The following is a 27,135-nucleotide window of genomic DNA, read 5'->3' on the forward strand; positions in this document are numbered from 1 at the left end:
GCGGGTTGGGGCTCGGTTGGTTAAGCGTCTGCCTTCCGCTCAGGTCTTGATCTCAGGGTCTTGGGATCGAGTCCCGCATCGGGCTCCCAGCTCGGCGGGGCGTCTGCTTCTCCCTCTGCCTGCCTCTCTCTCTCTCTCTGACAAATAAATAAATAAAATCTTTTTTAAAAAGCGGGCGGGGGTGGGAAGTAGCGCACCGAGGCAGCGGTGGCGGCATCCATGAGCGCTGGATGAAGCGGGCTGTGACGCGGTGGGTCTCCCTCCGGGGGTCCAGGGTAAAGTCTGACTTGGTGCTGATCTTTTTGTCCAGCTCGAAGTGCTCCCTGGTAGAGAGGTAAAGGCTGCAGCCCGGGCGAGGGTGGTCCGCAAGGAGTTCTGCCGGACGTGAGTGTCCCCACTCTATCCAGCAGCACCGCGGTCTGTGCGCTCTCCAGCATCAGCAGCCAGCAGTAGGTCTTGTCCTGCAGGGGCGGCGAGGGCCCGATGCCACCATCCAGTGTGACGAACCACGCGGTGTGCTTTCTCCCCCACACCACCCACTTTTTGCTGGGCCCCGCAGTGGCCCTCCTGCAGGGGATCCTCCAGAACGTGGATCCTGCCCCCGGGGAATTCTGCCCAGGACCGCAGGTACATGCCCCCAAACTGTCCTTAGCTTCCGACAGGTACACGTACACCATGAAGTTACAGTCTCAAGCAGACACGCCGGAGCCCAGCGGGGCGTTGTCCACCAGGAATTCCACGCTGACCACCTCGAGGGACTTGGCATCCCCGAAATGGAGGTTCATCGTCTTGCTGTCGTAGCAGGGAGATGCTCTGGATGAAGTGAAGCAGGATGAAGTGCTTCACGCTGATCCCTCTGGTGGAAGTATCGCTGGATTTCAATGAAGCCCATGTCCCTCAGCTCACTGGCTTGCAGGCTCCACAGGAAGCTCTTCTGGCTGATGGCGCACACCAGGGAGCAGTGGTAGTGACACTGAGCAATCCTGCCCCATCGGCTCCTTCTCATACAGGACCTTGAACTTGTTCTAGGTCATACGGTAAGCGTATATTTAGTTTATTAAGAAACTGCTAAACCATTTTCCACAGTGGCTGGACCATTTTGCATCCCATCAGAAATGTCTGAAACATGGTTTCTCCATATCCTCACCAGCATTTAGTATTATTGCTTTTTACTTAGTTTGGCAGTCCCAGTAGGTGTGCAGAGATACTTCATCATAGTCTTAGTTTGCATTTCCCTGAAGGCTAGTGTTGTTGAGTATCTTTTCATATGTTTATTTACCCTCTGCATAGCCTCTTCAGTGAAATGCTTCTTCCCGCCTTTTGCTCCTTTTCTAACTGGGTTGTTTGTTTTCTTTTACTGTTCAATTTTGAGTGTTCTTTATATATCCCTTTCTTTTAGTCCTTGAAAAGTGCTGTGCCACTTTCTTCTGGCCTCCATGGTTTCTGATGAGAAATATGTCTTCATTCAAATAGTTTTGTCCCCCTAAGTAAGGTGTCATTTCCCACTTGGTGCTTTCAAGATTTTTTTTTTTTTAAAGATTTTATTTATTTATTTGACAGAGACAGAGACAGCGAGAGCAGGAACACAAGTAAGGGGAGTGGGAGAGGGAGAAGCAGGCTTCCCGCCGAGGAGGGAGCCCGATGTGGGGCTCGATCCCAGGACCCTGGGATCATGACCTGAGCCGAAGGCAGACGCTTAACGACTGAGCCACCCAGGCGCCCAAGATTTTTACTTTGTATTTACTTTTCGAAAGTTTGACTACGATGTGTCTTGGCATGGGTTTGTTTGGGTTTATTTTGTTTGTGGTTTGCTCAGCTATTGAATCTGTAGGTTGATGTCTTTTCCCAAATTTGGGAAATATTTAGTTATTGTAGCTTTCAGTCCTAATATTTCCATTTGGTTCTCCTTTATATCATCTGTTTCATTGTTGAGACTTCCTATTTTTTCATTTATTTCAAACCTGTTCCAGAACCACTCTTTGAAGCATTTTTATGTTGAATGCTTTAGAAATCCTTGTAATATAATTCCAACATCAGTGTCACATAGGTCTTGGTGTCTGTTGACTGATTTTTATTGGTAAGATTTTCCTGTTTCTTTTTTTTTATTATTTATTTGACAGAGAGTGAGAGTGAGAGAGTGAGAGAGCACAAGCAGGGGGAGTGGTAGAAGGAGAGGGAGAAGCAGGCTCTCCGCTAAGCAGGGAGCCCGACTTGGGGCTCGATCCCAGGAACCCGGGATCATGACCCAAGCTGAAGGCAGATGCTTAACCGACTGAGCCACCCAGGCGCCCTGATTTTCCTGTTTCTTGTTATGACAAGTGATTTTTATTTGTGTCCTGGACATTTTGATTGTTATGTGATGAGACTCTTAATCTTTTTAAAAAAATTTTATTTATTTATTTGAGAGAGAGAGCAAGCCTGTGCATGCAAGAGTGGGGGGGGGAGGGGCAGAGGGAGAGGGAGAAGCAGACTGCCTGCTGTGCAGGGATCTCAACGTGGGGCTTGATCCTGGGACCCCGAGATCATGACCTGAGCTGAAGTCAGATACTTAATCCACTGAACCACCCAGGTGCCCTGAGACTTTTGATCTTATTTAAATCTTCTGTTTAGCTGATCTCCTCTGATACCATGTCAGGAAGGGGGTGCCACCTTGTTATAGCCAGTTGGATGCAGAAGACAATGTTTCCTACCTTGTTTTCACCATGGTCAGGAGACACCGTGGTCAGGAGAGGCACCTGGTTACTATGGGGAAGCGGTGAAAATTCAAGCTCCCCACTAGGGGGAGCTACAGTAGCTACAATGAGCTACAGTAACTGACACCACTCAAGCACTGTCATTCTTCAGGCTCCAAGGTCCCTTGTCAGTTTTCTTTCTCTTTCTCTTTCAAAATCTTTTTCGCTTTGTTTTATATATAACGTCTAGAGGTTTTACTTTGTGGGAGGAGGAGGGATTAAGTGTATTTGCTTCATCTTATGAACGGAAATGCCTCCTTTTTCTATTTTCTCCTAAATCCATTCTTACCCAACTTCCATCTTTCATGGCTCTACCAAAATTGGTCTTGTCAAAGTCACCAGTAATTTTCACATTGCCAAATCCAATGTTGTCATCATTTTACTTGACCCATCAGCTACATTAAACTCGGTTGATCTTTCTTCCTAAAACACTTTCTTCACTGGCGCCTGGGTGGCTCAGTCGGTTAAGCAGCTGACTCTTGATTTCGGCTCAAGTCAAGATCTCAGAGTCGTGGGATCGAGTCCTGCATCTGGTACCCCTGCTCAGTGGGGAGTCTGCTCCCTCTTTCTCTGCCCCTTCACCTCCCTCTCTCTGTCTCAAATAAATAGAAGAAATCTTAAAAAACCACGACACTTTCTTCACTTGCTTCCAGGACACCACACCACTCAGGATTTTCTTCTATCATGTGGCTTCTCTTTCTTAGTTTTCTTTTCAGTTCCTTCTTGGCTTCCTGATTTCTTTGTGTAGAAGTACTCCAGAGTTCCGTCTTGTCCTAGTCTCTCCTCTGTCTCTTTCTCCCTTGGTCCTCTTATCCAATTTCATGGCTTTAAACGCCATCTACTGTCAGCCTTCAAATTTGTATCTTTGGTCCAAACCTCTGCCCTAAACTACAACTTGTATATCCAGCTGCTTATTTAATATCTCCACTTGGGTATATAACACATATTTCAAAATGTAAAATGTAAAAAATTAAATTTCTGATCTCCACTCTCCCCAAACCCGCTTGTCCTTCATTATTCCCAATTGCTCAGGCCACAAACCTTGGGCTCATTCTTGGCTTCCCTCTTTCTCTAACACCTCACATCCAATCCATCAGCAGATCCTGATGGTGCCACCTTGACAATAAATGCCCAGTCTGACCAATTCTGACCATCCTCACTGCTATCACTGGTCCAAGCTACCATTACCTCTTGTCTGGATTGCTGAAAGAGCCTCCTAACTTATGCCTCTCCCTCTCACTGAACACAGTAACCACAGTAATCCTTTTAAGAGAGAAGTCAATCAAATCACCCCTTTTCTGAACCCTTCCCATGACTCCCAAGCTGTGGCTCAAGCAAGAGTAAAATCAAAGTCTTATGCTAGCCTATGTGATCTGACCCACTGTGAATTCTCTGACCTCATCACCAACCAGTCTCTCTCTTCCACTACACTAGCCTCCTCACTGTTCCCAGTCACACCAGGCATGCTCCCATCTAAGAGCCTTCATGCTTGCTTTCCCTCTGCCTGAAATACCCTTTCTCTATGTTCCCGCATGAGCTATTCTCTTGTTTGCTTCAAGTTCTTTTTCAAGTGTCACCTTCTCTCAAAGCCTTCTCTGACTACTCTATTTTAAATTGTAACTCACCCTCCAGATCTCTCCATACCCCTTTGCAGATTCTTTTTTACCTTACCTCTGACATATACCATATAATATTCTTATTTATCTTGTTCATCATCTGTCTTCACTCCCCTCCAAAAAGTACAAGCTCAGCGAGGGCATGGACTTTTGTTTTTTTGTTGTTGTTGTTCACTGTGGTATTTTCTGTACCTGGAATTGTATGGCACATGGTAGGTACCCAGTGTATAAACAAACGAATATATCACCTAACTTTGGTTGTAGTGTCCCAGTTCTTTTTTTTTATTTTTAAAGATTTTATTTATTTATTTGTCAGAGAGAGGGAGAGAGAGAGAGATAGAGACAAGCAAGGGGGCGCGGCAGGCAGAGAGAGAAGCAGGCGGGGAGCCTGATGCGGGACTGACCTGAGCCGAAGACAGATGCTTAACTGACTGAGCCCCCCAGGCATCCCTGTAGTGTCCCAGTTCTAATTGGTAATGGCTGTTTTGTTTTTCACAGACTTGGAATCTTACAGTTTTATTTTAAGTTATTATTATTATTATTTTACCTCCATGACATCTTAGAGTCAACTTATCTATTTTGCAACTATTGTTAGATTCTGGAGGTTGCCAGAATAATAGACCAGTAGTAACAAAAAATAGAAAGTATTTTTGTCATATTTGTATCTACTTTAATAAGTCACCATTCTGCATATTCTAAAGCACAGTCAGATAAAGACAAATACCATACAATTTCACTCAAAAGTGGAAGTTAAGAAAAAACAAATGAACAAAGCGGAAAAAAAGAGAAACAAACCCCCAAACAGATCCTTAACTCTAGGGAACAAACAGGTGGTTACCAGAGGGGAGGTGGGTGGGGAGATGGGTGAAATAGTGAAGGGGATCACTTATCTTGATGAGCACTGAGTAATAGATGGAACTGTGGAATCACTATACTGTACACTGTATGTTAACTATACTGGAATTAACATAAAAAAATGAAATGACTTACAAAAATATATTAAAAATGAGATAATCAAGCCAAGGGAAAATACGGATAGGAAAAATAGAACGTAGCTCCAGGTGAGGTTAGCACAAAATACAATCTGTAAGCTTCTGTTCACTTGCTAGGGGTGGACCAAACATTTGGCTCCGAGCTGTCTAGGAGCCAATGCAAAGAGAGAGAGAAGAAGGGCACGATTCACGGATCCTCCCGGGAGCCGTGTTCTTTAGCCCACCAGTAGATGGCACACTTTTCACGTGATTAGCTCACAGAGCCAGCCCTTTAATGCAGGCCTTCTAAACTGAGCTTGGTATCAATAACAACCACCATTCTCTCTGAATTCCGGGCCTGGCTGTTTACAGCATTTACCTCTTAGTGCAGTTCTGGGGAGAAGTTGTTATTATCCCAACTTTAAAGATATGGAGACAGGCTCAGAGGTAAAGTCTCTTGCTCAAGCCCGGATTCCCAAACTAGATCTTGTTCCAGAGTCTCTGCTTTTTCTATTATACCACTCTTGTCAACTGGCTGTCATTTGGAAAGCTAAGGCAGATTTCCTTTTTTTTTTTGATTGGTGGAGCTCTTGGGAAGCTGTCTTTGACCCGAGGGCTTTCTTAGTGCTGATGCTACAACTGAGGTAGGACTCGGAGACTAAATTCGGGCTCTGACGCTAACTAGCTGTTTCAGACCAGGCAACTCAACTGAATCTGCACGCCTCAGCTTCCTCCTCTGTCAAATGGGAGTGCTAGTATCTACTCCACCGAATTCTGAAGGTGGTGTGAGGATAGAAGGAGGAAAGAGAGGTGAAAACGCTCTGCAAAATAGCAAACGCTGTAGGAATGATGCATTGAACCCAGCATTTATTTATTTATTAAAAGATTTTATTTATTTGAGAGAGAGAGAGAGAGGGAGAGAGAGAATACGAGCGGGGTGAAGGGCAGAGGGAGAAGCAGACTCCCCACTGAGCAGGGAGCTGGACGCAGCGCTCGATCCTGGGACCCTGCGATCATGAACCCAGCCGAAGGCAGATGTTCAATGACTGCGCCACCCAGGCGCCCCTGAACCCAGCATTTATCAAGTGCCTACTATGAGCTGGGCACTGTGGTGGTGCTGGAAGGCAGTACTACTCAAAGTGTGGTCTGTGGCCCAGTGCCAGTCCACAAACTGTTTATTAGTGGTCCGTGACAAGAAATCGAGAATAAATGTTTCAAAACCGTAATGATTTGACAGAGTGATTCTATGTCGAATATAATCATAAAAACATTGGGCTTGAATTTTGTATGTGTCTGTTTTGATTTGCTATTCCTAGTAATTCATTTTTATTGTATTTCATCAAAGTATTGGTGCACGATGGGTTGGGGGGGATGGTCCTTCCTCACAAATGGTTTGGAAAGCACTGCTTCGATGAATATAAAGGAAATAGAGGATGTGGGCTGTGCCCTCAGGGAGCGCTCATGCCCGTGGGTGAACAGGTGTCACAGCGGTTCTGAGACCCCACTGCTGCGATTCTACCTGCTTCAACCCTTCACGGAACAGTAGGCTATACAGAGCTGGATGCGCTTACGGATTAGAGACCTGCAAGTCCTCAAATCGAACAAACTCTCATATTTGCCCCCTCAGAATACCGGCAGCTTTGATCTAGATAGAATTGGACTTCTCTCAAATAGAGGGCAATCTGATACATGATTTTTTAAAAAAGATTTTATTTGTTTATTTGTGTGTGTGTGAGAGAGAGCGAGCACAAGCAGGGGAAGCGGCAGGCAAAGGGAGAAGCAGGCTCCCTGCTGAGCAGGGAGCCCGATGCGGGGCTCTATCTCAGGACACTGGGATCATGACCTGAGCTGAAGGCAGACGCTTAACTGACTGAGCCACCCAGGCGTCCCTGATATGTGATTTTGTTTTTAAAGATTTTATTTATTTATTTGAGAGAGAGAGAGAGCACACGAGAGGAGGGAGGGTCAGAGGGAGAAGCAGACTCCCCGCTGAGCAGGGAGCCCGATGCGGGACTTGATCCAAGGACTCCAGGATCATGACCTGAGCCGAAGGCAGTCGCTTAACCAACTGAGCCACCCAGGCGCCCCACCTGATATGTGATTTTTTAAGAGTAAAATTTCTCAGGGAAACCATCTGTGAAAAATTATGCTGGGCCCAATTAGAGAACTATGAAGACTGGGTTTTTGCGTGTCATAGACTTTCCAGTATATGCTCACAGGCTAACGGCATCTTTCTTTAGCTGATACTAAGGCAGTAAGCTAACCAACTGGTCCTTCAATCTAAACACTATTGTTGACGGGCTATTCAAATGTTTTTCTATATTACTTCTCAGATATATAATTGAATAGTTAATACACTTCTGTGGCACAAAATTGAGAAAGTACTCGGCTCCGAATCTTGCTTTTTCATAGACCTTTAAATATGAATACCTAAAGAGTTTTCTCATTGGGTAGACATACCAGTATTTACTCGGTCAGTCCTCTATTGATGGACATCTGGTTGCTTCTCATTTTTTGTTATTACACACAATGCTACAGTGAATAACCTTGTACACATAACAGTTTATATCTATGCAGACATAACTGGAGGAGAAATTCCTAGAAATGGAATTTTGGTATGAAAGTCTCATGTATTTGTACTTCTTATAGTTATTGCAAAATTGCCTTCAATTGACTGGTTGCACTCCCACCAGCGATTTGAGAGGACTCTCCCCCATCCCAGCTTTGTCAACACAGTGTATTGTCAATATTTTGGTACTTTACCAATGGTATCTCACTGTAGTTTTCATTAGTGTTTCTCCAGCCATGAGGTTACCATTATTGGCATAGAAATCATTTGTTAATTTTGATACTCAGCTGTCCGGATACAGGGCAAATACAAATGATCCTAGATCACTCTATTTTCAGAATTTCCTAACCTATTGCTTTCCTAGAGCCCCAAAGCTAGAGAACTTTGTTCATTTCCTTTCATTCTGCCCCATTTTTCCAGAACTATCCCAGGCATTTCTTGGGCACCCCAGATATTTTATTTTAAAACTAGTATTCCTATGGGCTAATATGGTGCTTGGCACAATAGGAAGGGTTCAAACAAACTGTGGAACAAATAAGTAAGAACAATACCAGAAACATTCACTCACTACTTCATATGGCTATGTACTTTTGTAACTTTCAGTCTGTGTTGGCAATGACAATTTCAAAACTAAAGACAGGGCTGCTTTAGGCATGACATTCTATGTGCCACGGTGAGCTACTGTTCTGGGGCTTTTTCTTCTGCGAAATTCACTTTCAAGTGCTACCTTTTATTTTATAGAGAAGTTTACTGTTTTATTCTTTCTTTATAGTTAACTTTTAAGAGCACATTGTGTTTACTTTTTGCTTTATAAGACCTGACATGGCTTTTGACCAAGTCTGTTGACCACTGTGGGGGTGGGTGGGCTGGGAACATTCTTAAAAATTCCTTCCACGGAAGGGGGAGGAAATCAGAGAACTCATTTATGTTGATTTAGCTACACTCTTTTGGCCAGATTCGCTTGTGACCACGTACGCCCACTTGCGGGACACCGGGCCAAGGATCTCAGGGGGAAGCGAACATAGAGTTAACAGAATCTATAACTCCTGATTAAATTATTAACTTTGCTTCATTAGCACCACATTCTAACCACTTCACTTGGCAAGGTATTTTTGTATAGGCATTTATTACTCACCACATAAATAGCTCCTGCAAATCTTGTGGAACCAAAGGCTGAAAGAGAATTCATCATTATCACTATCATCATCAATAGTAATACTAGCTGACATTTATTGAGTGTTAATCTTTTCTATTTTACATCTATTAGTACATTGTATCCTATTATCCCGTTTTACAAATAAGAACCCTGCAAACAGAGTGAAATTAGGTAACTTGAACTAGGTGACACAGCTATTAAGTGTCTGAGCCTGGTTAGTTCTGAGCCCAGGCAGTCCGGGTCCAGAGCCATTTCTCATAACTGTTTTGTTTTGCAATTCACAAAAGGTGAAATAATCTTTTTTTTTGAAATATACTCCTAAAGTCCCCAATGGGAGTCCTCCAACCTGTCAGCGGTCAGTGGCGACACCAAGTGGTAATATATGTGTACTGCAGCCCTCTCCAACTCGACATTAATCACTCTTGCCCAAGCTCTCCCAATAAATTTATATTTGCTCGCTCTACAGAGGTAGCTTCATGACAAGTCTGCTTCCAACCAGACTGCTATCCTTCAACCTCTCTTTTTCTTGTCTCAGAGGAAAAGGCATCTTTCCCAAGGTTAGCTTCTGTTTTGCATCACATTTCTATCCCCCACATATTTTACTTCATTATTTATCTTCCCCCTTTTCTTGCCTCTTCAATTTCTGTTTCACCAGCGGCTCTTCCTGCTCAACCTACAAATAAGCTCTGGTTTTTCCTATCCTGCAAATATAAAACCAAACAAATGCACCTCTCTTTGAACAATCACCCCAGATTCACTTTTTTATTTTAAAGATTTTATTTATTTATTTGACAGAGATAGCAAGAGCAGGAACACAAGCAGGGGGAGTGGAAGAGGGGGAAGCAGGCTTCCTGTGGAGCAGGGAGCCCGATGCGGGGCTCGATCCCAGGACCCTGGGATCATGATCCGAGCTGAAGGCGGACGCTTAATGGCTGAGCCACCCAAGCGCCCCCCAGATTCACTTTTTTATTTTTATTTAAAAAAAATTATTTATTTATTTATTTATTTATTTGCGAGAGAGAATGAGATAGAGAGAGCATGAGAGGGGGGAGGGTCAGAGGGAGAAGCAGACTCCCGGCTGAGCAGGGAGCCCGATGTGGGACTTGATCCCAGGACTCCAGGATCATGACCTGAGCGAAAGGCAGTCGCTTAACCAACTGAGCCACCCAGGCGCCCCCAGATTCACTTTTTAAAAAAAGATTTTATTTATTTGAGAGAGAGGGAGAGAGAAAGCATGAAAGTGGGGAGGGTCAGAGGGATAAGCAGACTCCCGGCAGAGCAGGGAGCCCAACGCGGGACTCGATTCTGGGACTCCAGGATCATGACCTGAGCTGAAGGAAGACGCTCAACTGACTGAGCCACCCAGGTGCCCCCTCAGAGTCACTTTCTTAAAGAAGAGCTCCAATAACGGGATTCCCTTGCTCAAAAACTTTAATTCATTTTCAATCACTTCCTGAATTAAGTACAAATCTCAGTCTGACATTCAGCATCCTCCAAAATTTGGCTTGAATTTCTGGTTGTATCTCCCTGACACTTCCCTAACCCTAAGCTTCGATCATACAGGACTACTCACAGGTCCTCATAGGTGATTTCCTTTGCACAAGTAACTTTCCCTGGATTCGTTCTAGTTACTTGTGGCTATCTCCCACCCATCCACTCACGCGTTACACTGTGAGTGCCTGAAGGCAGGGACTAAATGCTACCAGGTGAGAAAGTAAAAATCAGCTTGGACCGAGAAAGCAAAAATCTGGCCATTCATCAGGCTGGAGTAACAGACACAGATAAAGCCAGCTGCAAATTTTATAGGGAACAATATTTCTCCCAAAGACACATTGCAGCTGTAAAGTGATAACAACCTCCTTTGAGTGACCACCACTTTTTTTTATTCACTGAGAAATTTTGTTCTCTACAATCACAGACTATCAGAGACTTTGCTGTTTGAAATCATACCACATTTGTCTGGAGGACATACGGTTCTTGGACACGAAGAGGCAGCCTTGATTTCCTATCCAGGTGCAGAGTTTTGGATAAGGGGTATCTGGAGACAACATTCCACATCTATTTTTACTTTGTGGTTTCCAAGGAAACAGGTCTCTGGGTTCATTTCACAGTCCAGACCTGATGTTGACCCCTTCACACGGTCCTGCTTTGTGCTTCCCCAAAACAATTCTTCGTTTAAAATTTATCTAAACTCCACCATTCCCTCAAATTCTGTAGTGACTGTTTTTCTTTGTTTGCTGAGATGCCCCGTGGTTTCTCTTGTGTGTGGTCTTCTGCACTGCAATGGTCAAAAAGCCTGACTTTTAGATGATCTGGATTGATTAAATGGATTCCGGCCTCAGTTCTGCTGATAACTAATTAGCAGGATCACCTCAATAAGTCAACGCACTCCACTGGCCTATTTTCTCTTCTGTAAGATGAGGGGCTGTTTCTTCCAATTCCAGGTAGACCTGCGTTGGACTCTCAGTTCTGCCACTTAACTGAGACCTGTGATTTTTGCTTTTTCTGAGCCTCCGTTTAGTCGTTATTAAAATGGAGATAAGACTGAAAACCGCCGTGTAGATTATCCAGTGCTGCAATGAGGATCAAATTGTTAAAAAGCATCACTATATTTGATCACCATTCCTACTCCTGTTATGTGCGCTCGGACAACTTAATCTTTCTGTGCCTCTGTTTTCTCACGAATAAAAGTGGAGAATAATAGTACGTACCCCCGTGCGGTTATCGCGGGCATCAAATGAGATGAAAATGAGTTAAGGGCTTAGGGCAGTGCCTGGCACATAATTAGAGGCTCAAAATATGCGAGCTAATGTAATTAGCATTAGATTACTACTAGCTGTTCTGTGGGCCAGAAGCCCAGGATAAACAGTTTCATTCTAAGGACAAAACCCCAAAGAACCGTACCCCAGGCTGGAAACCGTGAAACATAATGGAGCATTTCTTTTTCAAAAAGCAATTGGCCCGCCCAGCACTGGGTTAGGACCCGCCCAGTCCTCATTAAATATGGCAGCGAGCAGGGCCGACTTACTGCGGTTGCGCACGCGGAAACTCCTCCTTCGCCGCTTTCTCCGCCCGGCCGCCTCCGCGGCTCGCCTCGCCCCCGCCCCCGCTGGGCCAAGGTGCCGGGGGAAGGCCGGCCAGGGCGCGCACGCGCAGACATTGGCTCTGCTTGGCCGATACTTGCGAGGCGCCTGTCACATGAGCCGCGCGCCCGCTCCGCTCCCCCTCCTCCCGGCTGGGCTGTGAATGAAGCTCTGCCGGCTACGTGGGGCGCTAGCTCAGCTTGGTGTCCTGGACGCCAGAGCCGACTGAGCGCTCGGCCCGCCGGCGGCCGACACGGGCTCCGCCGCCCCTGACCTCGGCGACAGGTAAAGACAGATGGGCTGTCGCTTTCCCCAACAGGTCCTTCGCCGGCCGCTGGCCCCCGGCCCACCCGCGGAGCAGCCCCGGGGCGCAGCGACACGGGGGAAGCGCTCCCCCCGCTGGCTCGGCCCCCCGGAGATGGGGGTTCCCCTTGCCCGGCCGCCGCCGCCTGGCACTCGGAGGAGTTAGACCGGCTAGTTCTAGCCAGTGCAGGGCGGCATCTTCCCGGGAGCCCTGCCCTATTCTCCGAGCCAGGGTCCCTGCGCTGTCCCAGCAAAGTTTTCTCGCGGAGCGGCGCCAAGCCCGTCCCGCTTTTGAATGGGGGGAGGCTGGCTGCAAGGCGTCCCCTTTCCCGGACTGGGGCAGAGTGGTTTTGGCTGGTGAGGCTCTGTCGAGGCCCCGTTCTTCTTCCTCCTGCTCTGGACTCGCAGGTTTGTGTGGGTCTTCGCGAAGTGGACTCCAGGCTCTCAGAAAAGTCGTAGCTGCGAGTTTTCCTTCTCCCCCCGCCCCCCCTCCCCCTTAACGCGGGTAGCTGGTTCTCTCCAGACTTTCTAGGCTTGCGCTTGAGCGCCTTCACCCCGAAGGGGAAAGCTTTACCTTCACATTGATGCACGTTTACCTTTCTTAACATTGCAGAGCAAATCGGTTTCCTGGAGTGCCAAGCAAGTTGTCCGTGTGCCCGTGTGATAACGTCAGTGTAAGCTACCCCGAATAAGTGAGGGAAATCCAGAAGCGTGGAGCATAAAAAGCCAGTAAGAATCTGCTTTACGTCAACTTCATACATTTATTAGCAACTACCCGGGTTTAACTTCAGAGATGTTAAATTTCGCCTGGTCCCACGAGGCGCGGACCACTACTTAACTGTGCGCGAAAAAGAGGTGGGGGGGGGGCGGGGAAGGCAAACCCAAACAAACTGTCCCAGGTTCCAGATAAGTCATCGGAGCGCTTTTTCCTGGTGAATTCATCCTTGGACTTCTGAGTTCCTAAGTTTTCTTGGACTTTGCGAACCTTTCCTTATCCAAAGCATTGTTTTTTCCTCTTTCGGTGCTTTTGGGACTAGTGTACACATTGACACTCTTGTCCTTAAAAAAAAAAACCAAACAAAAAAAAAACAGTCCTTAAGGAAGACCAAAATGATGACTCTAAAGTTTGAATGTCTTCAGTATGTCTGCGTTAGCGCTTTCACTTCGGGGGTGGAGGTGTTGCTGGTCTAAAAGCTATGGAAATAGCAATGTCCTTTCATGTTGACCAAGTCAAAAAGGTGAGGGCTTTTTCTTAGACAAACAGATGGCTTGTATGCTAAATAAGGAAGACCAGTTTATTAATTAGGAACTTGTTTAAGTGGACAGCACGGTATTTAATATATTAAGCCGCTGAATCAAACGAAGTAGTCGGACATTTCCTTTTTTCCCCCCTTCTCATTCCTAGCTCCTTTCCTATCCTTGCAAGTTGTATTGTCCTAAGACTGAATTTGACGCTTTCAATTTAGGAATTAGCTGAGTTAATTTGGTTGTCCTTAAATTAGTATTCTGTTTTTACATTATTCTTTGTTTTTGGTTCTTCTTTCCCCTGCATAGGAAAGCAGTATGTGTTCCCTGTAGGACTTTGGCAAAGTGTGGGAAAGTATAATGTAGCCGAGAGGAAGAACCATGACCCAAAGGGCATTGCTCTTAACTTTTTTTTATTATGCTTCCTTTCTTTTCCATTCCGATACAGGGGCTATTTTAAAACATGAAGTATTACAAAATTTGCTCTCCTTTCTACTAATTTTTAAATGTAAAGTTGGTGTTGGGGAGTAGGGGAGGACATTGGATATTATGCTGCTCTTCATTTCCCAAACTGGAACTTCAAGATAGGAAAGACATTTAATGGTTATCTCATTCAACCACCAATCCTTTGAGATTCTGAAACCTATTTACTGAAGATCCAGTGATTCATGCAGAATTGGCCAGCACTCAGTGGCAATAGTAACTGACCCTAGATCTTCCCATTCTGTCTTTTTTTTTTTTTTAAAGATTTTATTTATTTATTTGAGAGAGAGAGTGAGAGAGAGCACAAGAGGGGGGAGCGGGAGAGGGAGAAGCAGACTCCCGGCCGAGCAGGGAGCCCGATGCGGGACTCGATCCCGGGACTCCAGGATCATGACCTGAGCCGGAGGCAGTCGCTTAACCAACTGAGCCACCCAGACGCCCCCCATTCTGTCTTTTTAAAGCAATACCTCGCTGGGAAAAACTTGACACTGCCCATGTCTGCATATCTTTGAAAGTAAGGTTCAAAGAGGGACAGGAGGTAACTTTTAAGGATTTGAAATTTTTTTTTTTTTTTTCCGTTTAGGTATTCATTTTTCTGTTCACATTTTCAGGTTCAGGGCTTGAGCTACTTGCAGAAAACAAGGCCACACAGCTGCTGTTGCATCTACATCCCATTCGAGCCTCCCTACAAAAGTGGAGGAATTTGGGAAACTGAGTGTGTGACCCCCAAAGTGGGAGAGGACAGGATCAAGATGGCCATGTGGCAGGGTAAGAAATCAGCACTTATTTCTCTAACTGGTTTTTCCTCCTTCTCTATCCTCCATCCCAACCCAACCCTCCAAGCCAGTGGCAGGCAGCCAGCTATTTCTTTAATTTAACCCTTTGTCTCCACAAGGACAAAGGATATTAATTTGAAAGACGTTGCTGCTAGCTAGAAGTTTAACGTATTTTAAAGTAGGGGTGGAGGGGTAGGGAGAGGGAAGTCGCCCGAAAATGTAACGCCAGAAGCATTTTCAAAGAACTCCCTTTGCTTGAACATGTGCTTGTGGGGGTTATATGTGAGGAAACAGAGGATTTTTTTTTCATATTTGTGTTTTTCATTTGTTTCCGGCACATTCCTATCATAAGGTTCCCAATGGTGGGGGAGACAGATGTCAGCACCTCTCTGGCTTCCTCTTCCCCATAAAGACTTTAAAGCATATTTACTGTTAAAATGTTTATATTTGGTGATAGAAGGAAAATGCCTATTTTAATACTGTGAACTACCCAAGAGCAAAACTCAACGATAGCTTGCCTGGTGGGTTCACATCTCTTGGGAATCTGGAATTCCTACCACATACGAAGTTATTTTTTATTTTTGGTGGGGTTGAGGATTGTGCCTTTGGGAGACTATCAGCATTTCTGGGGGTATGTGGGATTTTTATGTTTCTTGAAAGGGCGTGTGGGTTTAAGAAATGATAGACAAACGCTGCCTAAACTGGCCTGTGACCCACAAAAGGTTAAGGACCACTTAGACGGAGTAGAATATGCAGGAACTTGAAGAGCTCTAAGTATTCAACAGGTAGGTTTGTTGGTTGTCTGAGGTATCTGTTAAAACCGTCTCCTGCTGCTTATGGCTTCAAGTGTGAAGGCACACAAATGTTTACAAGTAGTTCTGACGTGTGAGGATCATCAATTTGAAGATGTTTACTGAAAGGGGATTTGGCCTGTATTGCTTGCTTTGACGTACACAGTGGACGCTGACCAGGAGCAGTTTGGAAATTCTTGTTTAAATCCCGGGACATTCTTTGATTCAACAAACATGATACTGAAATGTGCAAAACACAGAGCCCTAGAGGGTTCCTTGTCTTATGGGAAAGAGAGACATATAAACAAGTAATTGTGTTAGGTTGAATTAAGTGTCAGAATAGGGAGAGGTGCAAAATGTGACGGCAGCCCAGAGAAAAGCGTGCTGAATTTTGAATTTTGAGCTGGTCTAAAAAAAATGAGTGGGAGTTTGCCAGATGGGCAAATGAGAGAATTGCATTCTGGGCAGACAGAGAAGCACTGTTTGGGAACTTCCAAGTTGCTCCGTTTGCCTTGTGTGAGATGTGTGGGCCATGACCTCGGATGAAGCAGGGAAGGTAGTCGGAGGCCAGATAATAAAGAACCTTGTATGTTCTAGGAAGGATTTTACACTTTATCCGGGAGACAAAGATTCTAAACAGGGAAGTAACATAATCAGATTTTGTTTTAGAAAGATTACTTTGGCAGCAGTGTTGAGGTGGAGTTGGAGTTGGAGAGAAAGCAAGCCAAGAAGTGGTTGGAAGGTTTCTGGTAGAGTAGTTGAGGGAAAGAGATGGGGGTCTGAGCAGGAGCCAGGGCAGCAGGGGCAGAGAGCCACGGGATGAATTCTAGAAATGTCCTGTGCCGAATGTGGGGTGAACAGCCCAGGCTGACACCCAGTCTGGATACTTGGGGCTGGTGGTGCCAGTCACTGAGATGGGGACCACAGGAGGAGGTCAGAAGGGTATGGGGATGGTGGGAAGTTAGTGTCCTGACTTTGGTTTGGCCTCTTTTGCTTGGGACACCTGTGGGCTGTCAGGTCTGTGATTAAAAGGTAGTGCTGGGAGTAGGGAACTGAAGTCGGTGCAGGTGGGGGATCTAAAGTTTTGTTCCTAATGACGCAGAAAGAGCTTGTGTTTTTTTCTCAGTTTAATGGGAAATGTCGTTGGTAGTTAATGATTTATTTATTTTCTAATAAAAACATTTTAATGGATGCCAGTTCTTAATAAAACAGCGTATTTTCTTAATAAATAATGTATCTTGCTATCTCAGGCCCTGAAACCGGATCTGCTTAAAATGACATCGGAGTAAAACCGAATTTTCCTAGTATTAGTGAAGAGGGGAGTATTCCCTATAACTAATTGCAGCTTATTCTTTGTTTTGCGCAACCTCTGAAGTGACAAGCATAGTACAATGATAGTTTGGCTGGCAGTATGGTATAATAGTTAAAAATATGGTTTTGGGTTCACCTCTACTGGTCCTGTCACTTGGTAGCTGTGAGATCTTGGGCAAGTCCCTTAACCTCGCTGTGTCTCAGTTTCCTCCTTTGTGAAATGAGAATAATAATAGGACTCACCTTATAGGGTCATTTTGAAGATTAATCTATGCAAAGCACTTAGGACCTCGTAAGTGCCGTGTAAGCGTGTGCCTTTATTCTTAGTAGTAAGACATTTAGAATATTGCTCAGCATATAGTAAGTGCTCATTAAAATTTAGCAGTAGCTGCTGTTGTTACTACCATTACTATTGCTACGACTTACATGATTACTACTGTTGTCACTATTATTTTGCTCTTAGCCTGAGGTGGGCCGGGGGCCCTGTTCTGTGGAGGGAATTTCAGGTTGTCCTTGGAAGCCCTGCCCTGTGGTCATCTGTTTGGGACTTTAGGTAGAAGTTTCAATCTGGAGAGATCCTTAGAAAACATCTAGCGCAACCCCAGAGATTAAGTGACATGTCCATGCTCACACAGGTTGATAGTGGTGACAGGACTAAAACCCAGGTGTCCTGGTTCCCTCTTCCAATTTTCTTTCCATGGGCTCATGGAAGAGGGAATGTGTGGGTCTCTTCTCAGCTCAAGGAAGCTCTGAGTCAGTTTCTGGAGCTAGTTGAGGAACTCTAAGAGCCAGAGGAAGTCGAGTCTCCTTAGCCTCCCGGGTCAATGTTGTCTAGCTCCTCCGTGGAGAATTTTATCAGAATTCCCATACTTCTTAAACATGGTCAACATTATTGACTTCATTCGATGAAGCCCTCTAACACATTTCCTGGCTCCTTTAAACAGAGTTTACTGGGCATAATTTAATATTTTTGGTAACTCAGGGTCATCATCAATACCATCAGTTTTCTTGGTCTAATGGTCAAGAAATTATTGACAAGAGGACTAGCCAGTTTGGGGTGGGATGAGGTTGGAGACGTGTGGTCAGGTGTTACTTATTTATTCAAGTACCGTTTATTAGGCGCCCGTTGTGCACCAGGCACTGTGCTGAGCCCTAGAGGTGCAATGGGTAGTAAAACGGGTATGGTCTCTGCTTCCATGGAGCTTGCCAACGAGGATAAAGGTAGCATTTCTTATGCACGAAATGAGTTATTTAACACATGTGCCGAAGTAATTTGGCAAAAATGACACCAATATAAATTTAGAAGATGAAATGGTGTTTCTTTTAGGAGGGGGTGCCTCAGAATTGTCCATGGTGCTTTTACAAAGGTGCCTGCTCAGGTGTCAGGTCCCTAAATTGTGGTTCAGTCTTAGGACCTGAGCATTAAAAAAAAACAGAACAAAACTCTAAGCAATTCTAATGTGTAATTCTGTTTGGGAACTGCATCATTAAAGAATTAAAACTTTTTTGGGCACCTGGGTGGCTCAGTCGTTTAAATGTCTGCCTTCAGCTCAGGTCATGATCCCGGGGTCCTGGGATCAAGCCCCGCGTCAGGCTCCCTCCTCAGCGGGAAGCCTGCTTCTCCCTCTCCCACTCCCCCTGCTTGTGTTCCCTCTCTCTCTGTGTCTCTCTCTGTCAAATAAATAAATAAAATCTTTAAAAAAAAAGAATTAAAACTTTTTAAAAAAGAGAGTTGATAACAGAACTCAAAAATATAGGAGAATATATAATCGTGGGGTAGGGAAGGTATTTGCATAATATCAAAGGTAAAATAATGAATAAAATATTAATATAATCAACTACATGAAGATTTAAAAATTCCTTCCCAAAAATACAGTTAATGAGAAAACTGGAAGCAATTGCAACAAGACTCATTTTTTTTTTTAAGATTTTATTTATTTATTTGAGACAGAGAGAATGAGAGAGAGAGCACATGAGAGGGGGGAGGGTCAGAGGGAGAAGCAGGCTCCCCGCCGAGCAGGGAGCCCGATGTGGGACTCGATCCAGGGACTCCAGGATCATGACCTGAGCCGAAAGCAGTCGCTTAACCAACTGAGCCACCCAGGCGCCCAAGACTCATTATTCTTAATACATAAGGACAGAGCAGTGGGGCGCCTGGGTGGCTCAGTCGTTAAGCGTCTGCCTTCGGCTCAGGTCATGATCCCAGAGTCCTGGGATTGAGCCCCGCATCAGGCTCCCTGCTCAGCGGGAAGCCTGCTTCTCCCTCTTCCATTCCCCCCTGCTTGTGTTCCCTCTCTCACTGTGTCTGTCTCTGTCAAATAAATAAAATCTTAAAAAAAACAGAGCAGTAAGAAAAATGTGTTTGACTAGCAAAGGATGGGAATAGGAAAATACATCAAAGAAGAAATATAAATGGCCCATATATGTGAAAAAATGTTCTCAGTGATAGTCAAAGGAAGGAGATTTAAGATGGCATACCATTTTCTCCAATATAATTTGCCAAGATTAAAAAGGAATGACAAAACTCAGTGTTGGCAAGGACATGCGGAAGCAGGCATTCTTATACACTTCTGGTGGGAATGTCAGTTTGGCAGTGTTTATCAAAAGCTTTAAAAACCATATTTACCTTTTGACCCAGCATTTTTTTTGGAATTTATCCCAAGGAAGTAATTAAGGACGTGCACAAAGGTATGTCAATAAGGATATTTATTGCAGCATTTTCTAGAGCGGGGGAGGGGGGAATTGGTAGCACTTGCATTCTAGAGTAGCGATACAGTGGAATACTGTAGTTACTAAAAAGGATAATGTTGACTTCTACTTATTAACAGAGCATAGGTCCATAATATGATGTTATATGAGTGGTGGTGGGGGAAGCAGATCCCAGATTATCAATAGTTCAAAGTCTGGGCTCCGGGGATGAAAGACCATAGCACAGGGAATAATTTAGTCAACGGTATTGTAATATACCATTGCATGGTGACAGTTACATGGTGACAGATGAGAGCTGCACTTGTGAGCACAGCATAAGGGATAGACTTGTGGGTTCACTGTATTGTACACCTGAAACTAATGTAACATTGTGTGTCAACCATATTAAAAAAAAAAAAAAGTTGGGACGCCTGGGTGGCTCAGTCGGTTGGGCGTCTGCCTTTGGCTCAGGTCATGATCCCAGGGTCCTGGGATTGAGTCCTGCATCGGGCTCCTTGCTCAGTGGGGAGCCTGCTTCTCCCTCTGCCCCTCCCTCTGCTTGTGCATTCTCTCTCTCTCTGACAAATAAATAAATAAATAAATCTTAAAAAAAAAAAGTCTGGGCTCTGAGCTTAGGGTTGGATTGAAATCCCAGCTTTATCAGCTGGGTGACGTTGGGAAGTTTCTTACCTGAGTGTTCCTCAGCTTCCACGTTAGTAAGAGGGACAAAATAGCAGCAAACCTAATAGTTCCCAACTGGTACACCCATTAGGATCACCTGGGGATCTCTTAAAGCCTCCCAGGTCCCGGCCTCACCCAGCTGATTAAAAGCCACAATCTTTGGGGACTGGATGCAGCCTTCTGGAGTTTTGAAGCTCCCTGTGACTTCAGGGTGTAGACAAGTTTGGGAACGGTGGAGCTAACACATAGGGTGGGTGGGAATATGAGGAGATCCCAGTGCCTGGCATGTGGTAAGTAGTCAATACATGGTAACTATTATTAGTAACTTATTTTTTAATAATATGACCCCATTTTAATATATGATCTTGTGTCCATGTGTGTATAATATAAAGAAAAATCTGAGGGGTTGCACAAAGAAGTATTAAAACTTACAGTTGACTTTGTTTTTGCTTATTTGTATCTTCCACCTTTTCTGTAAATAATATGGATTCCTTCCTAATTTTTTTTTTCTGAAGGAAATCTCTGATATACATGCACAGCTTTACATACTATCGTATTTATAATAGTGAAAAACTGAAGACAGAGTTTGCATAGTAGGGGAATGTGAGTAAATTATGGCAGGTCCACATAGTAAAATATCTGGCCATTAAATATCAAGACTCATGCTGACGGGCGCCTGGGTGGCTCAGTTGGTTAAGCGACTGCCTTCAGCTCAGGTCATGATCCTGGAGTCCCAGGATCCAGTCCCGCATCGGGCTCCTTGCTCAGCAGGGAGTCTGCTTCTCCCTCTGACCCTCCCCCATCTCATGTGCTCTCTCTCTTTCTCATTCTCTCTCTCTCAAATAAATAAATAAAACCTTTAGAAAAAAAAAAGACTCATGCTGAGAAAAATCTTCATGATACAGTGGAAAAATATGGGACTATTCCATTTCTGCCTTTAAGTGTGAGACTATGTGTGTCACTGTGTGTTTACATGTTACATATACGCCTGTGAATGTGACGATAAATACGGAATGGAAGGCAAGGAACCAAATTGTGAAAGTGGCTATCTCCAGGTAGTAGGATGCACTTATTTTTCCCTTTTTTCATTCTTTTATTTTCCAGGTTTTATACAATGAGTATGTGTTACTTTTATAATTAAAAAAAAAGTTATTTGAAAATACAATATACAATAATAGTGCCACCAACAAGGAGTGAATTGTGTGGGCTTCTGGATAATTGCTTCAGTCACTCTGTGCCCCCTCCATTAAAAAAAAAAAAAAAAGAACCCAAGACGCCAAGGGTTTGGTCAGAGCAGTTTTTTTTTTGCTACTAATACTTCCTCAAGTACTCTTGTGATTTTTGGCCATCTCTCCTATTGACTCCAGAAACTCTTTTGGGAGTGAGAGTGGGGACAGGCAGGGAGATTGTGCAAAAATTGGGAAATTACACTTCATCTAAATGTGGGGGTTACATAATAAGGTGAGGTGGCAAAATATGTCAGGATAACAATGAACATAAGGCAGGGGAAAATGGTAATAAAACAGATAGTTGCAATGAGAAACTCCGATCCAAAGGAAGTATGTTTCGACCTCGCAGATTTTTTTTTTTTTCTTAGCACATCACAGTGTATTTGTAAACACTCTGGTGATTTAGCTAACACATGCGGGCGGTGGGGAGCATCACAAAGCAGTTAGTGGATTGATGACAGAGCTTCAGTGTGAAATCTGGATCGCTTGTGTGGCTTGAGAGTTGGACCACGATCATCTCGGAGAAGCCATCTGCTCCTGCCTGTTGACCAAAGCATTAGTATCTGCAGGACTCTCAAACAAAAGTCACGTTGTTAGAGCAGGAGTAAGGACGCAGAGCATCCCGCCCCTCCCCCCCTTTTTCTCTTTATCTGGCAGTCTCACCTATGGCAGGTCCAGGAAAAGCGTTCTTCAGTCTCTTTTCATGATCGCCCCCTACAGCTCCTCAGCGGGGCAGAAGAGGTGGGGCGATGGGTAGGGGGTAAACAAAAATAATCTTTCAGAAAATATTTCTCTAAGAGCCAGCCATTCCTTCTCAAGCTTAGGGCTGTGGAAGGAGCATGGGCCTTGGAATCTGATACATCTGAATCTGAACCCAGCGCCGCCAGGTGGTAGCCCAAGTTACCTAAACCCTGAAAGCCTCGATTGTCTCATCAGGGGTCAAGTGTAGCCTCGGGAGACAGGCTCCCTGGCTTTGTATATTGGCTATCACTGCTAGCTGTGGGCAAGTTATTTTATCTCTTCGTGCCTCACCTTCCTCATCTGTAAAATGGGTTAATAATCATCATACCTACTCATAGGAGGATTGGGAGGATGAAATGAGTTAATCCATCTAGAGCCTTGGCACGCTGCCTGCCACTTGTTAAGCACTCACCTTTACTATTAAAATATGCAAAAGGCTATGACAATATTTGCCTCTCACATGGTCACGGATGAGAATGAGAATCACCCACTCACTCACCTGTCGTAGCTGTTCTGATTGTACTATAATTGTGGCAGAAAGAAAAAGCAATATACTCTTAAAGGGATGTTTTTAAACTGGAAGGGATCTTGGGCGCCTGGGTGGCTCAGATGGTTAAGCGTCTGCCTTGGGCTCAGGTCATGATCCCAGGGTCCTGGGATAGAGCCCCGCATCGGGCTCTCTGCTCCTTGGGAGCCTGCTTCTCCCTCTGCCTCTCTCTCTCTGTCTCTCATGAATAAATAAATAAAAATCTTTAAAAAAAATAAAAAAATAAAAAAAATAAACGAAGGGATCTTTCAAGACATCTCATCTTACATGGGAGGAAACTGAGGCCTAGTGAAACTGATTCTGGGTCACAGAGCTGTCGCATGGTGCGTCGAGCCAGGACGAGGCCCCAGGCTCCTGATGATTAGCACTGCTTAGCGCGCTCACTCTGCCAGTCGGCCTGCCTGTTTAGCTCTCCTGCAATTACACTGCCTCCCCTAGGCCTGGCTATTTTATAATTTTCTGCTAAATGTTAGTCTTCCCCTCCTATGCATTATTGTGACTTTGAAAAGTTTAGGGTGGTCCCCCCCCCCAAAAGAATTGTTTTTTTCACTGAGGCTTCCAGGGTATGTTTTTTCTCTTCCAGTCACTCTGTTGACATTTTTGAAATAAACTATAGGTTATGTTTTAACCAGAATTATGATTCAAAGCTTCCTGTTTCATGTAATGCTGTTCTGTGTGTGGCAGGATGGGGGGAGGGGGGACTAGAAAGTTTCACTCTGGGTGGCAGCAAATGCCAGGTTCTCCTTCTTTTTCCTGCCTTTTGTATTTATCGACCTGTGGCCAGACCAGAGAAGCTGTTGAGGAGTTAATAGGATGAGATAACCCCCTTAGTAATGGCATATTTTGATGCTTTTCAACCCAATGCCATTCAGGCATTAGGTCGCATTTTATTATATTTATTTAGGATTTCTGCCCTGACTACTTCCATGAAGAGCAACCCAGAAATTACAACATAGAGCCATTAGAAATAAATCCAGGAAAGGGACTCTCCAGTGGACATGAAATAGATATTACCAAGCATGTGAGATACTCAGGACACTGAATCTTTTTCTTCCCTGCTTCTGGCTCCCACACAAAAAGAGCAGCACGCTAAATTACATTATTATTACTGTTATTATTTTAAGTTTTTATTTTACTCGTAGTTAGTTAATATATAGTGTTATCTTAGTAGTTTTAGGTGTACAATATGGTGATTCGAGACTTCCATACCTTAAATCACATTATTGACATCTTCTGGCCCCCAAAAATGTTCAGATAGAGAACCCTCCTGGGCCTGTCTGTGCGAAGTCTTCTGGTCCTTCCACCAGCCTCCCTTGCCCTGGCCTGGCCTATGGCTACCTATGACTCAGCACTGAATATTCCCAGGTTGAAATCATAGTTTTTCCTATTTAGCTTGAGAGTGGTGAGAGGCGGGTGGGCAGAGGAATGGCCGCCATCCAGATTTTCAGCTCCGCCAAGGCCTTCTTTTCCTCAGGTTCTGTACCCTGGTAGTAAGTGATAATAATAGAGCTGCATTCTCTCCATTGAATGATTGTACCACTATCCACCCAGCTATCAAAGCCAAAAGTCTGAGAGGCACGGCACAGCCCTTGCTCTTCTCTGCCTGCAGTCGCCTCTTGATGGCCTACGTCATTTCAGTAGGGTTGCGTTCCGGGTGAATGTCTGCTTTTCAGCCATCAGCTCAGGGTCATCTCTTCTCCGTAGTCTTTCCTGAGGCCTTGCCCATCCTTGGTAAAATGAGTCTTTCCCTTCTTTGTGTGTTTCCCTGCTACAGCCTGTGCCCCTTGAGGGCATTGGCTGTATTCAGTACTTTTGTTTTCGGGTCTGCTGTGTGCCAGGCACTGCATTGGGCAGGGGCTGGGGTTATAGCGGTGAATGCAAAAGTCCCGATTCTTGCCCTCCCTGAGCCTTGCAGTCATGTGGGGGTGTTGCAATGCAAACAAATACACAGATATTTCATTATGAAGTACTAGGAGTACTAGGGAAGTCAAGTCCTATAAAAAGAATAATAAAGGAGACATAACTTATTAGGAGGAGGGGTCTGGGATGAAGCGATAGGTTCAGCTGAGACCCAAAGATGAGTAGGAGCTGTCTAGGCAAAGAGTTAGTTGGGGGAAGGGCGTCTCAGGCAGAGGAAATGAAGCAGAAATCCCTGAGGCGGCAAGAACCTGGATTCTTACCCAGTGTGGTCTGCTGTGGCTGGATGATGGTGAATGAAATACCCAGGGTCACGGGATGAAACTGGAAGGGTGGGGAAGGCTCTGGTCACACAGGGTTTGTAGGCCATGTTGCTAAGTATCCTAAATGCAATGGGAAGGCTTTGTGGATAGATTGGATGGAGCAGGGCAACAGTGAATGAGGGGAGGGTCTCATTCATCTTCATATACCGACCACCTAGCAGAGAGTACCCAGCACATACTATGTGTTCATGGAATCTTTGTGAGTAATAATGAGTAATAATTACTTTGCCTTCCTACCAGGGTTGCCATGAAGGTTAAATGAAGTAAGATATGCTAAGGTGTTTTGCAAAACAGAAGATGTTAAACAAGTGTTATTCTAGATGTTATTCAGTAGATTCTGTGCAGTGATGCTTATCGATGTTCACTATCACAGGAAAAAACCCGATTCTCTGTTAAAGTAGCAATCTCTCAATCAGATTATCCCATACCACGAATATGCTAATATAGTGAGTTTATAGTGTGCCTTCATTGCTGGTGACTTTAATTATGGGCGAGTGGAAACCACCTTATATCACACCATTATGTAGCACTTCTGATGTTAGTGATCATTGTGGATGATGTTGCCGGGAGCAGTGTGGGTTTCTCTTCTATGCTGGATTCACTCAATAAACCTCCAAACCTAAGGAATTCATTATTTAGGACCTGGATTAATGCTGAGGAATAGCACCCTCTAAACTTGGAATTGGATGAGGGCAGAGTTAATCACAGTGAGGTGTGGCTGCCACCCACTGTGGCCTTTGGTTTTCTAGAGTGTGTTAAAATAAAAGATGTAACAAAATCATCAGTGCTTTGCTATTTTTGTGTTAAACATCTAGTTTCCTCTTTGCGCTACAGAAACTTCAGACCAGGTGATTGATTTCAAAGTCCTCTTCTGTGCAGTCAGTGGGAGTATAAATTGTTAGGGCCCATTTGGAGGGCAGTTTGGAAGTCCTTATCAAAATGTAAGATGTGTATATCTTTTGTCTCAGTGAATCTAGTCTAAAAAGGAACTGCACAAAGTCACTGTTCACTAGGATGTTAGCTGTTTCATCGTTGCTACTCTTTCACTGTTGACAATCTTGATGTCCATCACGAGAGACTGGTTATATTAATCATGGTGTACATACACACTCAATGGAATGCTGTGCATTTCATTAAGAAGAATGAGGTAGATCTATATATAGTGATAGGGAATGGTGTCCAAGATACATTTAAAGTGGAAAAACAGGTGCAGAATGGTATTGTAGGATCCCATCTGTACAATGGAAAGAAGGGGGAGCTAAAAGGATAGATAGATACGAGTTTGTATATATGTATACTTACATATGCGTAGACCTTTCCTGGAAGGATACATGAGAAACCGTTATCAGTTGTTACCTTTTGAGATTAAGGGTTGGGAGGGCGAGGGGGTTTTCATTTTCACTTGATACCTTTCTATACTGCTTGCCTTGTTTACAACAAGCCATAATGCCTTTAAAAAATAAAATATAAATAAGACCTGTACCTCACTTGATTCTTTTCTTGACACTATTATACTAAGAAATAAAAAGGTATAATAATGGTTGAGGCAGAGTCTGGGCAAATCAAGGGCCTCTGTAAGCTGCCAGGGAATCATCATGGCCAGGGGGCTTAGGGGAGCTGTGGTTTTGTTAAAGCTTAATGTTAAGAAAGTAAGTGAGGGAAAATTAGGTAAAAAAATCATGATTTTTATTAGGTTTTTCTTTTTCTTTTTCTGATGAAGCAATTTTAATTATGTCATTAGTTTTGATATGCGGGTATTTTAATACCTAAGTTGCACGGTAATTGTATTCTAGGCCACAATTAAACAATTAAGTGTCTTGGTGTTTGGATAAATAGTTGTTGTTCTTGTTTGACTTGTTTAAATATTGTAAGTGAATGCTAGGCTCTACAATTTCTTGAGCTTTTTGCCTAAGGTCCTGACGAGGATTGCAGGTATAGTCTTATGTTTGAAATGAAGAAGATATAAGTTGCCT

At 44.3% G+C, this 27,135-nt stretch overlaps 1 protein-coding gene across 2 annotated transcripts in view; it reads left to right on the forward strand.

Moving 5' to 3' along the window:
• The first annotated feature begins 12,270 nt into the window (after nt 1-12,270).
• Nucleotides 12,271-27,135, forward strand: part of CLCN5 (chloride voltage-gated channel 5) — a 157,513-nt gene continuing 142,648 nt past the window's right edge. Inside the window, exons 1-3 of one of the 2 annotated variants that reach the window (XM_045877896.3) lie at nt 12,271-12,412; nt 13,044-13,159; nt 14,770-14,926. In XM_045877896.3, the coding sequence (XP_045733852.1) occupies nt 14,911-14,926 (16 nt within the window). In that variant the 5' untranslated portion in view covers nt 12,271-12,412; nt 13,044-13,159; nt 14,770-14,910. Of the gene's footprint in view, nt 12,413-12,715; nt 12,839-13,043; nt 13,160-14,769; nt 14,927-27,135 lie in introns of those variants that run through there. The other variant, XM_045877907.3, reaches the window with a different exon arrangement.

The sequence above is a fragment of the Mirounga angustirostris genome, unplaced genomic scaffold, assembly GCF_029215605.1.
Source record: "Mirounga angustirostris isolate CCGP_5_RB_7025 unplaced genomic scaffold, mMirAng1.0.hap1 SCAF_11, whole genome shotgun sequence".
Classification (NCBI taxonomy): Eukaryota; Metazoa; Chordata; class Mammalia; order Carnivora; family Phocidae; genus Mirounga; species Mirounga angustirostris.